Raw genomic sequence first — 15,163 nt, 5'->3', positions numbered from 1 at the left:
ACTATAGCACCAAAAAACTCAAACAGATATTAGTATGATAAATCAAATTGATGTAACCTCATGTCACATCATTTTATTTTTAAATTAGTCTAGGGAATTCCCTGGCAGTCCAGTGGTTAGGACTTGGCGCTTTCACTGCTGTGGCCCAGGTTCAATCCCTGGTCCAGGAACTAAGATCCCACAAGCTGCATGATGAGGCCAAAAATAAAAGCCTAGTCACATCCTTCAAGAGGGACTACTCTTATGTCAGTACAAACTTCAGTACTGCCTACAGATTTCTGTCAGTGTAAATTGTAAGAGCCATGCATATTTATTAGGATGTAATTTCATCTCTGGATTTCAGTGACACTGATAAACCACTCAAGCTTCACTCTTGGTTTTTAATGACACCAGAACAAGTTGATGGAATTACAGCTTTATATGTGCCATTGAAAGTCTTATTTCTTATCATAGAATAATAAGGCTGGAATCTTTAAAGGGCATCATTCCTACTATCTCACCATGGAAAGATGGATGTCTAGTTTATTTTTAAAATCCCATTACTTGTCCTCAGTAATCCATTCTAATGTTCACACCACAGTCTTCTCTTTAGTTACTTCACACACACACACACACACACACACACACACAGTCCCTCTCCTTCCACCCCATTTCCCAACCTCCTCTTCTCTCTCACCATTACTATATTGTAAATTTATTTAAGGAAAAAACGTACTTGCATTCAAAAACTTTTCCACGTTTTACGAATCTAAACACTTCACAAAAAATTTAAAAACTGATTAAAATAGCAATGTGAAATGTACACAATTTCCCAACCCACTGGTACACGCACACCTCTTTTGCTCTCTAGCCAGAAAACATATATCAATATTGACAGCCTGCCAATAAGGTACCAATAAAAGCAGAGTTGCCCCAACCTTTCTAAATTACCTATCTTTTTGGTTGAGACATTAAAAGCTTCGGTTTTAAAGGGCTATGGGTAAAAAGAGATACCAATCTTCAACCACTTGGTTAACTTAATTTCCTGCACTGGCATTTAACCAAGTGGTTGAAAATGAAGTTTCCTGACTGAAATCCACCCAGAGCAAGATGAGCTAACCTGGCCTGAAAGCAACTGCCAAAGTAACTTCAGGAAAAGTAGGAAATAAGACTAGCTTTTTTTTGGTTTTATGATAATGTACTCAATGATGAGACAAAAACAAAAAAAGCATTATTATATTGACAAAAACATAAACTTGCTAAATGATATATTTACCTTGCATTCAATCTCTGCTTGTTTGCGCTTTGCTTCACTTAATTGGGTAAGTAGTCCTTTGTTCTGTGCAGAAAGATACTGCACCTTCTCCTGTAGATTGATCACCTCTTGTTCTGCTCTTCGAAGATGATTACTATTGATCTGGTTCTAATAATTAAAAATATAAAAACTCAGAGTATAGATAAAAGGCCTGAAAAAACTTATAAATTTCTACCTACGCATATTATGCCTCAACAATATTCTTAATATTATTATTAGTTATAGGCCTATTTTATTCAACAAATAGTTAAATACATTAAAAAAATTATAAAACTGCTTTAAGAATCAAATCATCCAAAAGGATGCATAAGGTTCATATTAGAAATTCTCATTAGAGGTCCATTTACCATTTATACAATAAATATCTATAAACTATAAGGATGTTTACACAGAACTTGTAGGTATTAATTTCTGAAATAGGCAATATGGTATAAAATAGATGTGATACGATGAATTTAACTCCCTTTTCCAGTTCCCGAAAGAAAACACAGACTAATCAAAAGGTATCATCAGCACTTACTGGACTGTAAACTTTTTGATGTCACAAAATATATCACATGAACTTCTACATTCCTAAAATATATATAGCACAGTCTATTTTTATGGAGGATGGACTGGTTTTGAATTCTGGCTTGCTATTTGGTGAGTAAGCAAACTAGTTAATATCTAGTTTCTATTTGCTCATTTGAAAAATGTACATAAAAATACTATCTATTTCTCATTTGGTTATCTTTAGAATTAAACAAGATAATAATACATGTTAACAGAGCTTAACATATAGTAAGAACTCAATACATGCTAGCTGCTTAGTGTATTATAACTATAGGACATGATAAAAAACATAGATCTTTTATTTATTTTTATTGAAGTATATAGTTGATTTACAATGTAGTTTTAGTTTCTGGTGTACAGCAAAGTGACTCAGTTTTTTACATATGCATTCTTTTTCATATTCTTTTCTATTATGGTTTATTACAGCATATTGAATATAGTTCCCTGTGCTGTACAATAGGATCTTGTTATAGATCTTGAATTTACTGACACGAGGCAGTTTTCACATTCAGGCTTGATCCAGCTTGAATTCTCTCAAAGCTAAATTATTCTATTAGAGGCCTGAAAGAAACAGTAACCAAAGACAGGCAAAATTAGGCTCTTCATTTAACCGTTCTTCAACCTTGGTCAAGTTAACTAATGCCATCAAATTATAGTACACTGATAGAACCATAGATATTACTGCTGTGTTTTGAGAATTATGTGAGAAAAGTTTATGGAAGGAGTTCTCACCTAATGCCTGAAATTTAAGACATTTAATAAATACTCAGTTGTTACTATTATTAAACCTAGTCTATCTCACTCTATGAAGATGATCCTGCCTCCAGTTTTAATTTTAAAATCTGGATCATCCAATAGATTTAAGCTCTAAAACTTTCTACCACTTCCAGGTTTCTTCATCTTCACCACTCATCTTCCTGACTCACAGAAGAAATGCCTCCTTCCTAAGACCATCCTCTATGTCACCCCCTTCTTTCTCACTTTCAATCAATGAACACTGTCTGTCTACAAAATTAAGAGTGAACTTCTTAGTACTGTATTCAAAATGTTCTACAACCTCTTTTTACTGTCTTACCTCCTACCATTAAGACAAATAACTATACTACAGAGGGACACAACTTCAACATAAGCTGCAAAGAATTCCCACAGACAAAACTCCTCCCTACACCCCTGAATACCATTCCACGATCCAAAATTACAAAACAAAACACTCACACATAAACAAAATCCAAGAATTGACTATGAGTGAGAAATGGTAGACAAAAAAATAAATAAATAGCAAGAATAGATTTTTAAGAACTCTAGATAGTAAAATAATCACATAAGGGCTTTATACAAAATAGTTTATATTTAAAATTATTAGACATAGGCATAAAAAGAGGAAGCAAAAACATAAACAAAGAACAGGTCACTGTCAGAAAAGCATTCAGCAAATTTGAAAAATAACCAAATATAATTTTTAAAATTAACAGACACTGCTGTTAAAAATTCAATTATGTTGAGACACAGAAAAGAGAATAAGGGGGTATAAAATACACCTATTAGGTGTTTCAGGATAAAATATACCTAACAGGTGTTGCAGAAAAAAAAGTGAGACACGATGGCCTAAGAAGATGGTAATAGTTGCGAATCTTTTACAACAACAACAACAACAACTACATATGAATCTACAGCTCAGGAAGCACAACTAGTCCCAAACAGGATAAATATCAACATAAATAAAGCCTCATCCAAATACAATTATAACAAAACTTAAAAAATGCTGAAGAAAAGAAGAGGCAAATCAAGGGGAAAACTGAGTATCTGTGAAGGCGGAAAGTGAAATATCCAGCAGACATCTCAACAGGAAAAATTGGTAGTGCTTAAAAAAATTCATCCTATAAAAGTATACTCAGCTAACAACATACAAGAGTGAGAGAAAAGTATATTTATTTTAAGAAAGTGAGAGAGTTTACAACTCATGATCAAAACTGGAAAGAAACTGTTTGATAAAAGTAAGAAGAGAGCAAAAAATTGGCATGCAGGTAGACAAATCCACAGGAGTACTGACTCCATAAAACAATAATAATGCCTAGGAATTTGGAGATATAAAAAAATGTACAATAATCATAAGATGTAAGAAGAACACATGGAGTTATTCTAAGGCCCTTATATAGTTTGGAAGAATGACAGAGATAATTACTAACTTTAGACTTTGTTCAGTCAGGCAAGCATTTTCTTCCTTTTTTCTTTCCTTTAGGTAATAAACACTAATAGAAAAGAAAAGGAATTATAAAAGTCAAACTAATAGAAGGAGGAAGAAAACACTAAATCCAATAAAAAGCAAGAAAGGAAGAAAACACATAGAAAGAAAGAAGAAACAGAATACAAAATAAAATAATTTCAAATACATCATAATAAAGACATTTTGGGCTTCCCTGGTGGCATAGTGGTTGAGAATCTGCCTGCCAATGCAAGGGACACGGGTTCGAGCCCTGGTCTGGGAAGATCCCACATGCCGCGGAGCAACTAGGCCCGTGAGCCACAAGTACTGAGCCTGCGCGTCTGGAGCTTGTGCTCCACAACAAGAGAGGCTGCGACAGTGAGAGGCCCGCGCACCGCGATGAAGAGTGGCCCCCGCTCGCCGCAACTAGAGACAGCCCTCGCACAGAAATGAAGACCCAACACAGCCATAAATAAATAAATAAAATTAAAAAAAAAAAAGACTTTTGATTTCTGATTGGGGATATAGAGAATCAGAAAGAACATTGCTTCCACCTTTTCAATTAAAAAAAAAAAAAGCCAGCCAAACTCTAAGTTCATGACTAATGTTGAACCCAGAGAGGTGAGGTCACAGGACAACCAACTAGCTCAAAAATCTAAGAGACAGGGCAGATGCTGCTAGAAGCTGTTAAGAATAATTCAGCTAGAATAAACATTGAATTGGTGGAGCTCAAGTGTGGGCTGGCTAGAGAGCGTGGAGCCCGTGGGGAGAATAGAGTGCATAAACTCTTATACACTTTTCCCTCATGGACCCCAATAGGTACACACGAAAAAGATTGGTGGGAGTCCTGAGAAAGAGATCTCCATGGTACAGGCCGCAGGGAGGGAGGAAACAGCTGATATGTCAGGGGCACTAATTCTTGCTTATCTCCTCTACAGAACAAAAGGTTTAATCTGCTTGGAGCAGGACAACAAATATTGTTGTCTCTGGGGCACGGGGAATATCAGTGCATCTGGGGAAGGGGCAGGACTAGAGCTTGGGGGTAGGACAGGAGCACTAATGAGACCAAACACCCCAGATCCAGGGACATGATGCAGCCTAAGACTGAGGCTTTATCAGAACAATAGGGCAGAAGTGTTCTCTGACCCTCCAATTTCCTGTAACAAGTAACAGTGGAATACTGCTGGGGACTGACCCCCTGAAGTACTGTACGAAGGGAAGACCTAAAGATATTAAGAAAACCCTTTGGCAAACCAACCCCTGATCTAAAAATAAGATATTGCTAGAGGAATTTGAAGCCCGTGGTGCAATGAGGGTAACCACAGAAACAACAAACCTCAAACCAGCCCAACTCCTGACTATATTAACTCAAATCCCCCACATTAAAGACCTAGTAGAAGGAAAGATGTACCCATTTCCAGGCAAGAAACTATTTACCTTAGTCTACTGCTCTACACAAGATACACATCTAGTTTTCAACAAAAAATTACACAGCATAGGAAAAGGTAAAAAACAAAACACTTCCAAGAGACAAAGCAATCAACAGAACCAGCCTCATATATGACACAGACATTGAAATTATCTGACAGGGAATTTAAAATAAGGGCTCTAAGGGAAAGGTGAAAAATATGCAACATCAGATAGGTAATCTCAGCAAAGAAATGAAAACTATAAGAAGTAAACAGAAATACTAGAAGTAAAAAACACAGTTAACAGGTGTAAAGAATACCTTAAACAGCTCATCAGACAACTCACAAATTGGAGGAAAGAATCAGTGAACTTAGTGATAAATCAAGAGAAATATGTCAGTCAATAGAAACTGAAATACAAAGAGAAAAAATAATGGGAGGGAAAAGAGTAGAGCATCCAAGAGTTGCTGGACAACATCAAACAACCTAACATAAGTGTAAATGGAATCCCTGAAGAAGAGAGTGTGGGAGAAGAAATACGTGACGAAATAATGACCCAGAAATTTCCAAATTTCATGGCAGTCACAAATTCACAGGTCCCAGAAGCTCAAGAAAAAACCAAAGCAAAAATCACATCAAGTCAAATTATATTTCCCTAGGAAACTGCCCATTTCATCTAAATACTCAAATTTCAAATGTATCACTTAAACTTGTTCAGAGTATGTTTTTAAAAAATATTTTCACTGGATCTATATTTATGTCCCTTTTTCTCATTCCTAATAGTGTTTATTTGTGCCTTCTTTCTTTTCTTAAAAAGTCTTGAAGAAGTTTAGCACATCTTACAGCACCAGACTCAAGAAGAAACAGAAAACCTGAAAAGATCTATAATCCTTCAACAACTAGGATCAGTAATTATTACACCCACAAAACAAAACAAAAAACAAGACTGTTTAAAGGAATGAATTCCAGGGACTTCCCTGGTGGTCCAGTGATCTCGTGCTTCCACTGCAGGGGGCACGGGTTCAATCCCTGGTCGAGAAACTAAGATCCCACATACCGCCTGGCCCAAAAAAAAGAGGAATGAATTCCAGCAAATATTCAAGTAATGGGTAATTTCAATCTTACATAAAACTTCTGAGAACAGAAAAAGTTAAATACAACCCAACTCATTCCCCCAGCTTACCTTGGTGCCAAAACCAGATAAAAGGCTCCCCCAAAAGGAAAATTATAGCACAATTTAATTTAGGTACAAAAAAATCTAAATTATGAAAAACCTGATTCCTGCAATGGGAATATGTTGTGTATGTCTCTGTCTGCATTCCATATTACAAACTTGTTCTTCAGCATTTTGATAACTGTACCTCAATATAACTGGTTTTCTTTGAAATCCTATGTAGTTTATGCATTAAAAAACATTTTGAGATGGGGTCCATAGGTTTCAGACTGCCAAAGGGGTTCATGGCACACAAAAAAGATAAGAACCCCTGTACTAAAGAAACTCTTAGAGATATACACAAGAAAACATGCAAGAATGCTCATAGCAGCCCTGTTTGTAATAGCAAAAATCGGTACGAAAAGGAAAGTGGCTCCATAAACCAAGGTATACTTATCAGGTGGACTTTTCTAAAAGTCATTAAAATGAAAGAACTGGAGCTACATGTATCAACAAGGACCAAGGACCTATCTCTTAATCTGGATGCTGGATACATAGGTGTTTGATGTAATATTCTTTAGATGACTAATACAGCATTAACATCACACGACACTATCTGTTTTTATTTTCCTCACTTTGCAATGAGAAAACTTCATGGATCATCACCAGTACATGTACTGACATTTAGGAGCCACGATCATTAGTCAGGCACAGTGCAAAATACAAATTCCTTAGGAAGCCTTTCTCCAAACCACCAAGTTGCAATTAACTGTCCTGTCCTATTCTCCATAGCAATTTCTATCTAACTCTCTACTTACAAATTTCTGAATTATACATTGCTTCCAGTTTTACTGAGATATAATTAACATATAGCATGTTTAAGTCTAAGGTGTACAGCATAATAACTTGACTTACATATATTGCGAAATGATTACCACAGTAAATTTAGTTAACCTTGATTATCTCACATAGTGAATTATATTAAATACAGTTTGTGCTTGCCTGATTTCTCAAGTGTAAGATCTTTTTTTTTTTAAGTGTAAGATCTTTGATGGCTGCATACTGCTTTGTAGTCACAAGTTCCCAAAACCACATTTGCTGAGTTTGATCCATTCACCTACAGTCACTCTGAAATAAATCCTGAACACTGGCTTAAAAGTTGTGTTTGCATCTTTAATATCTATACTGGGATAAAATCTGATTATAAAAATAAAACTTACCATCACAAAGCTGGATTTCTACTTTTCATAATCTTACTGTTATTTTTAATTACAATGAACAATACAAGAAAATAACTTTGAACAATGTAAAACAAGATACGTTTAATCTAAAGGATTTACATATCCACATTACCATGTTCAAGTTGGGATAATCATTTCCATGTTCAAGTTGGGATAATCATTTTTTTTAATATCTTCTATGTATTTTTAATTTTTTTTATTAAGGCATACTTGACATATTAGTTACAGGTATACAACGTAGGGACATATAAATGCCATATGGTATGGCATTTATATACATTGAAAATTGATCACCACAATAAGTCTGATAACATCACTGTCCAAAGTTATTGCAATATTATTGACAATATTCCCTATGCTGTATACTATATCCCCATGACAACTATTTTATAATTGGAAGTTTGTACCTTTTAATCCCCTTTACCTATTTGTACCAACCCCCTTCCTTCACCCCTCTGATGAACATCAGTTTGTTCTCTCTATATATGAGTCTGTTTGGGATAATCATTTTGCAGTAAGTATACAGAATGACATATGAGTTAACTATGCCCCCTACTGACTGAATAAGTATTTTGAAAACTGAGTGACATTACAGAGAATAAAGAATATAGTCCACACAGATGTACCACATAAAAACCAAATGTACCAAAGGTACTTTTATAATGTAAATGGGTTACATAAAAAGGACTTTGCAGATCTTAAGTCAAGCATATTTGAGATAAGATTTATTAGAGAAAATGGGACTTGAGAAGAAAGAAGTGTAATTTCGGAATTGACTGCTCAGAGTCACCACATTACACAACTTTAGGAAGCATCATTCACATTATATTCTACATCAGTGGTTTTCAACCAGGGGCAATTTTGCCCCCCAGGGGACATTTGGCAATGTGTGGAGATGCTTTCGGCCATCACAGTGTGGCAGGGGCGTGGTGCTGAGTAGAGGGTAGAGGGATACGGTAGTAGGTAGAGAGGCCAGGGATGCTGCTAAACATACTACAATTGCACAGGCCAGTCTCACAATAAAGAATTAACTGGTCCTGACTGTTAATATTGTTGAGGTTAAGAAATTTTGCTCAACATGAGTATTCCCTTTCAGGTTGTACAACAATGAAACAAAGTCATATAGAGTTTTATGACTTGTTTAAACTTTGTTGAAAGAGTCAAAGAAGATATTAAATCTCTGCTGTCAAGGAATACACTTTTAGCCCTTTTTATCTGGGCTAGAAAACTGCAGTCTAGACAGTTTCATATGTCCACCTTTTGGCTCTGTTCTAAGGATGATACAATTTGTGCATAAACTTTTAATGGGCTAACAGTATTTTTTAAAGCTATTAGGCTTTCCCATTATACCTGTGTTTCCATTTCCATCATCCTTTGTTTTATTTCTCTTATTTCTGCCTGTGTTTCAGCTTCTCTAAGTCGAATGGTCATCAGTTCATCTTGTAACTCATTCACAGCATTTTTCTTAGGTGGGTCTTTCCATCGCCCAGTAGTACGAGCTAAGTGGCGCTGAAATACAAAAAAATTATATCGCAACAAATATTCCCAGTATTACAGTAAGAGCCAACTTAACGAAGCACTTATTTCAGGCCCAGTACTGTATAAGGCACTTTATATGAATCATTTTATTTAATCCCCAGAAAATCTTAAAAGTTAAACACTATTATTTTAAATATAGAGGTGTGAAAATGGAAATTGTGAGTAACTTCAGAAAGGTCACACAGCCAGTAAGTGGCAGATGTGCGATATAAACCCAGATATAGTTCAATTTTTTTATACTGTGGATTAATTATTGTAAAGAATACATTTTTCACCCTAATTTTTTTCTGAGAGATTTTTACATTATTTTGTAATGAAATCCCAAGAAAAGGGGAAAATTGGGCCTTTCACGAATTAAGGAAACAATATTAGAAGTTGAGAGCAGTGTTCTCAAAATATCTGTGGTGAAGGACAGTTTTGTTTCATTTGTTTCTAATTTCTAATGCCATCTGATACTTCTTTAAAAAAAAAAAAGCCATGGCAACTTAAAGGACTGACTTCAGTCTTTGCTAGATGCATCCCCCATCCCAAATTCATACCAAGATCACTATTCTGAAATGATGTGTAGTTTATTTTTTCTTCCCTCTCTCCCTTCTCTCTTATAGATTCTGTTTTGTTTTGTTTTTTTGCTACTTATCAATAGTTTCCCTCATATGTGAATAAATTTGTGGGTGAATAAATTTGTGGGCATATAACTGAATGTCTGTTTTATTTTGTGGGAAAACCATTTTCAAAAGAAGTTACAAATTCATGAACAAATTTATATTGGTGTCACCCTTCTGATGTTTCATACTGACCAATGAATTTAATATCAACAGGAGAAGAAATAAATACTATATAAAGAAGTATTTTCTTTTAGTTCTTTAGAAAAAGTTACACAAATCACAATGGTATAAGAACACAATAAAAATGACTTGATCTCTATTTTATCTTTTATTTACTTATAAGAATCAGAAAGGGAGAAAAAGCCTAAAGGTACTTTCAATTTATAAATGCTCTCAGTTTTGTATATTAAACAGGGTCTTTCTCACTTTAAACTCAGATCCTAGTGTTCGTCATTAACTACTTCAAATTCACAAAAAATGGATATTCAGGTTTTACCTTTTTTAAAGCACACAAAATATTTTGATATACCTGCCAGTGTTCCTCTAAATCTTTGACTTGTTGTCTAAGTTCTTTTAAACCCGTAATAGCTTCTGCCTCTCTCAGTTTCACAGCAATGAGTTCCTCCTGAAGCCTTGCAATGTTATTCTCATCAGGAAACGAGTTGTTTCTCTAAAGCAAGAGAAAATTTAATTGGGGATTTTTTTTTTAATTTAAAGAATAAAATACAGCATATATAACAATAAAATACAACAAAATAATGAGCTGTTTTCTCCCATATGTCATTGTATTTAATTTTATTGAGATATAATTCACAAACCATAAAACACCCTTTTAATGAACACTAGTCAGTGGGTTTTGTTTTGTTTTTTTAATTAATTATTTTATTTTTGGCTGTGTTGGATCTTCATTGCTGCACATGGGATTTCTCTAGTTGCAGCAAGTGGGGGCTACTCTTCATTGCGGTGCGCAGGCTTCTCACTGCAGTGGCTTCTCTTGTTGCGGAGCATGGGCTCTAGGCATGCAGGTTTCAGTAGTTGCGGCGCGCAGGCTCAGTAATTGTGGTGCACGGGCTTAGTTGCTCTGCGGCATGTGGGATCCTCCCGGACCAGGGCTCAAACCCATGTCCCCTGCATTGGCAGGTGGATTCTTAACCACTGCACCACCAGGGAAGTCCCTAGTCAGTGGTTTTAAGAGTATTCACAGGGTTGTGCAATCAACATCACAAACTAATTTCAGAACATTTTAATCACCCCCAAAAGAAACCCTATACCATTAGCAGTCACTCTACGTTTCCCCTACCCCCAGCCCCTGGCAACCACTAATCTATGTCTCTATGAATTTGCCTATTCTGAATATTTCATATAAATGGAATCATAAAATACATGGCCTTTTATGACTAGCTTCTTTCACTTAGCATGTTTTCAAGTTTCATTTTTTTATTGCCAAATAATATTCCATGGTACAGATATACCACGTTTTATTTACACGTTCATCAGTTGATGGAAATGTGGGTTGTTTCCACTTTGGGGTTACATGAATAACACTGCTATGAACATTTATGTAAAAGTTTTTGTGTGGATATATGTTTTTAACTCTCCTGAGTATATATGAAAGAACAGAGATGCTGGATCAGATGGTAATTCTACATTTAACTTTTAAGAAATTGTCAAACTTTTCCAAAGCAGTTGCACGTTTTACATTCCCACCAGGAAGGTATAAGGGTAACTGTACTTAATGTTGAGGACACAGAAAGTCTAACTCTGTTTTGTTTAATAAAATACTAATTATGGAGCAACAGGATTAAAAATGTTTTTCAATATGGCAGTGAACATACTAACCTCTGATTAGGACTACAAAGCATGAACATCATTTATGTTTTAAAGATTTATGGAATAGTCCAAAATCTGTTTTGTTATATTTTCTCAGCATTATCATTTTGAAAAGGGAGTGTAAAACATCTGTACCTTAGTCACTATTTATATCAATATTCAAGAAATAAGCACCAAGGTGACCTAAATATTTGCTTCAAGGGTACAAGATTTAATCTCCTACCATGGTGAAAGACCCACCATAGGATATAGGGTTGCCATATTAAACTGCTCTGGGGAATGACCAAAGAATCCTAAATTAGGCTCTAGTAAAAGCTCCTTAAGTAAACTGAAGTACTGTTGAAATATCAAGTCCTGAGTCTATGAAATTTTCTATCTGAAATATTTCATGAAGATTTTAGCCCACAGAGATGATGGAATAAAGTTATTCTTGCCAACTACACATTTTTATGATGGACTTGAAATATTTTCTCAATTGAAAACCAGAAATTTACTGTATATGCATTAAAAAAAGTATCTTGCATGAAGAAATTAACCATAGGAAGCATGAAACCTTCCAATTTCCTCTCTACTCTATATCATGAATACCAACAAAGCTACTTAAAAATTTATTTTTAAATTGGACCCAAGGACATTTCTTTCTACCAAATATTCAAAACTAAAAGATCCAGATTCTTACCTAAATCATGGAGCCCAGAATACTCTTAATTAGGCAATTTTTACAGCATTCTTGCCGGCTTTTTTCTCAGCAAACAGGAGAATAAGTTTTCCAAAAATAATATAAAAATAGCAAGTAGATTTCTAGCAAAATTATTCCACTATTGATTGTACTTATACCCTATTCTAACAGTTAAGAACAATTTGAGGGTATCTTTCATGTCCATTATTTATGAGTTTTTGACTCAATGGCTAGATACTACCCAAGGGCCAAAGAAACAAACGCAACACAGAGCCCAAATCATCTATGATTTTATAAATGAGAAAACAGAGATTCAGAGTTTGTGATTTGGAGACTCTCAAGTCAGAGGGTTGTAAGAAACCTAAAATCATTTCTATTTCCACTACTAATCTGTTCTTTAATAGCTTTGAAAAAAGTTAAGTTAGCTTCTGTAAGTACACCTCCAGCTAAGATCTTCCTATATATTCGGAGGTGGTTTTTTTGCAGCTTGGAAAGCTGTAACAGTTACACTCAGATGAAATTTTCACTGAAATGTTTATGTATTGGTCTATTTCTACACCTCTTGCAGATGAAGGTATTATAATATTTGAAGATGATGGTTAATTTCTTTTTTCTCTTTAAAAACATTATTTTTACATGAAAACAAGGTATATTTGCAATGTGTTTCAATCAAAATATTCACTCCTATATCTCAGATCTACATATTTCAAAGTAAAAATGTTCACTTGTCAGCTGAAATTTCTGATTAGACCTAATATTTGTGTACTTTTGTGCTTAGTCAGAATGTAAATTTCACAGTGGATTTTTTTTTTGAAATTTACCTTTTATTTGGATAAAAGCAACATGATGTATTTATATACTATAGGGATAAAAATGGTAATTTTCATTTTTTAAAAAAACTACCAATGTGATTATGTTTTTAGTTCTTTTTACTTGTGTTTAGCACAGGCTTTAAATTAAAAAATACACTATGGTCTGGATTGACCCAAAAAGTATTCCATAAATTAACAAATATATGGCAAGTTTTTCATAGCTAAATCTAATTCTTCTAGAAGTTGTTGCCTTCTGTTTAATTACATTAATTGAAATGTGCTTAAGACAAATACTTTCAGCATATTTTATATACTAAAAAACAAAACAAAAAGGGTTAGTACTGGGCCAATGGCCAAGAGGCAATATTACTACCTTGTAGACTGTTACAGTTCAAATTGTCCCACTTCCCCCAGAATTTCAGAAATGAGAAGTCTGGGAGATACTGTACCAGCTGCATTCGGGTGATAGTCTAAATGCTGTAAGTACTATTCATCTTGACAATGGTTAATTTCTATCCCCTAAGTTTCTCTTCTCTGACATTTAAACATTATTCATATCAAAATTATCTTGGTTGTTTTCCTCTAAAAGGGCTCTAATCTCCATTTTTACCCTAAATATGGCACTTTGAGTAGTATGGCAACAACAAAGAATAAATGGGAATCAGGTATTTTTTTCCTTTCCTCTCTTATAATATGTAAGATTTTTAATGTGCAAAAACACCAAGTCCAATTTCACTACTCAGTAAGTACTTAACAAGTATCTATCACATGTCCCATTCTAATTCGGGAATGAAAGCATTTATGTTGTTCTTACCTTTTCTATATCCAGAACTTTATCCTGCATTTCCTTTAGTGCACACTGAGACTCAGCTTCACTCAGTCGGGCTTGGACCAATTCCTTCTCTAGCTGTAGCACAAAATCTTCATTGTAGTTGGAACTGCATTTATGCTACAAGTTATAGACATACACTGAAATTTTTCATAAGTATGAACATGTATATATATAATAAAAATAAGTGCAATTACACAATACAACTATTGAGGGCAACCAGACTGTAAAAGTTCCATCCACCTAATATTTCCAGCTTATCTCCTCCAATTAACTTTCAATGAACAAAAAATTCCAGGTTTGATATCTATAAAGATGATCATATTATTGGGTGTTCATAATCAGTTATTACACTAACTGAATCCAATTTATAGGAGATAAATATCTTTTTTTATCTGTCCATCCATCCAGATACTAAGAATTTGTTCCAGCTCTATAGACCTGAACTGTACAACAGTGTAACCACCAGCCATATATGGTTACAGAGCACTTGAAATGTGGTAAGTCCAAATTAAGAAAAGTTTTCAGTGTAAAATACAAACTGGATTTTGAAGGTTTAGTGTGAAATAAAAAGGCAAAATATCTCAGTAATTTGTACACTGATTATATGTTGAAATAATATTTCAAATGCCAAGTTAAACAAAATATTAATTTAATAAAATAAAATTTTTATTATTTATTAATTTCATTAATTATTAATTACTCCTTTTAACATGGCATTTTAAAATGCATATCTGGCTCACATTATATTACTATTAGACAGCACCATTACAGACTACAGAAGACAAGTACGTATTTACTGAAAATTCTATTTTAACCTAATAGAAATAAAAACAAAGCATCCACAATAACGTGAACCATCCTAAATCCCAAAAGAATAAAAATGTATTTGTTGTTAGAAATGTAGACCTATTTAAATATCCTCATGGAAATGACTGCTGGAAGCAAAGAAAAAGAAGATGCTGCATAAAGAAATTAGCCATGGAAGCATGAAACCTTTCCATTTCCTTTCCTACT

General features: G+C 34.4%; 1 protein-coding gene across 9 annotated transcripts in view; it reads right to left on the bottom strand.

The window, feature by feature from the left end:
- The window catches only part of EVI5 (ecotropic viral integration site 5), a 207,889-nt gene that overhangs the window by 66,281 nt on the left and 126,445 nt on the right, over positions 1–15,163 (bottom strand). For 6 of the 9 annotated variants that reach the window (XM_082834512.1, XM_082834515.1, XM_082834517.1 and 3 more), the window contains 4 exons: positions 14,132–14,266; positions 10,526–10,666; positions 9,203–9,361; positions 1,256–1,402 (listed from right to left, as the gene is read on the bottom strand). In XM_082834512.1, the coding sequence (XP_082690638.1) occupies positions 1,256–1,402; positions 9,203–9,361; positions 10,526–10,666; positions 14,132–14,266 (582 nt within the window). Of the gene's footprint in view, positions 1–1,255; positions 1,403–9,202; positions 9,362–10,525; positions 10,667–14,131; positions 14,287–15,163 lie in introns of those variants that run through there. The other 3 variants (XM_082834513.1, XM_082834516.1, XR_014326026.1) reach the window with 2 other exon arrangements.

This window comes from Leucopleurus acutus (genome assembly GCF_964270905.1).
Source record: "Leucopleurus acutus genome assembly, chromosome: 2".
NCBI lineage: Eukaryota > Metazoa > Chordata > Mammalia > Artiodactyla > Delphinidae > Leucopleurus > Leucopleurus acutus.
The sequence above is the reverse complement of the archived record's forward strand: the minus strand, read 5'-3'. Positions and strand labels throughout refer to the sequence as shown.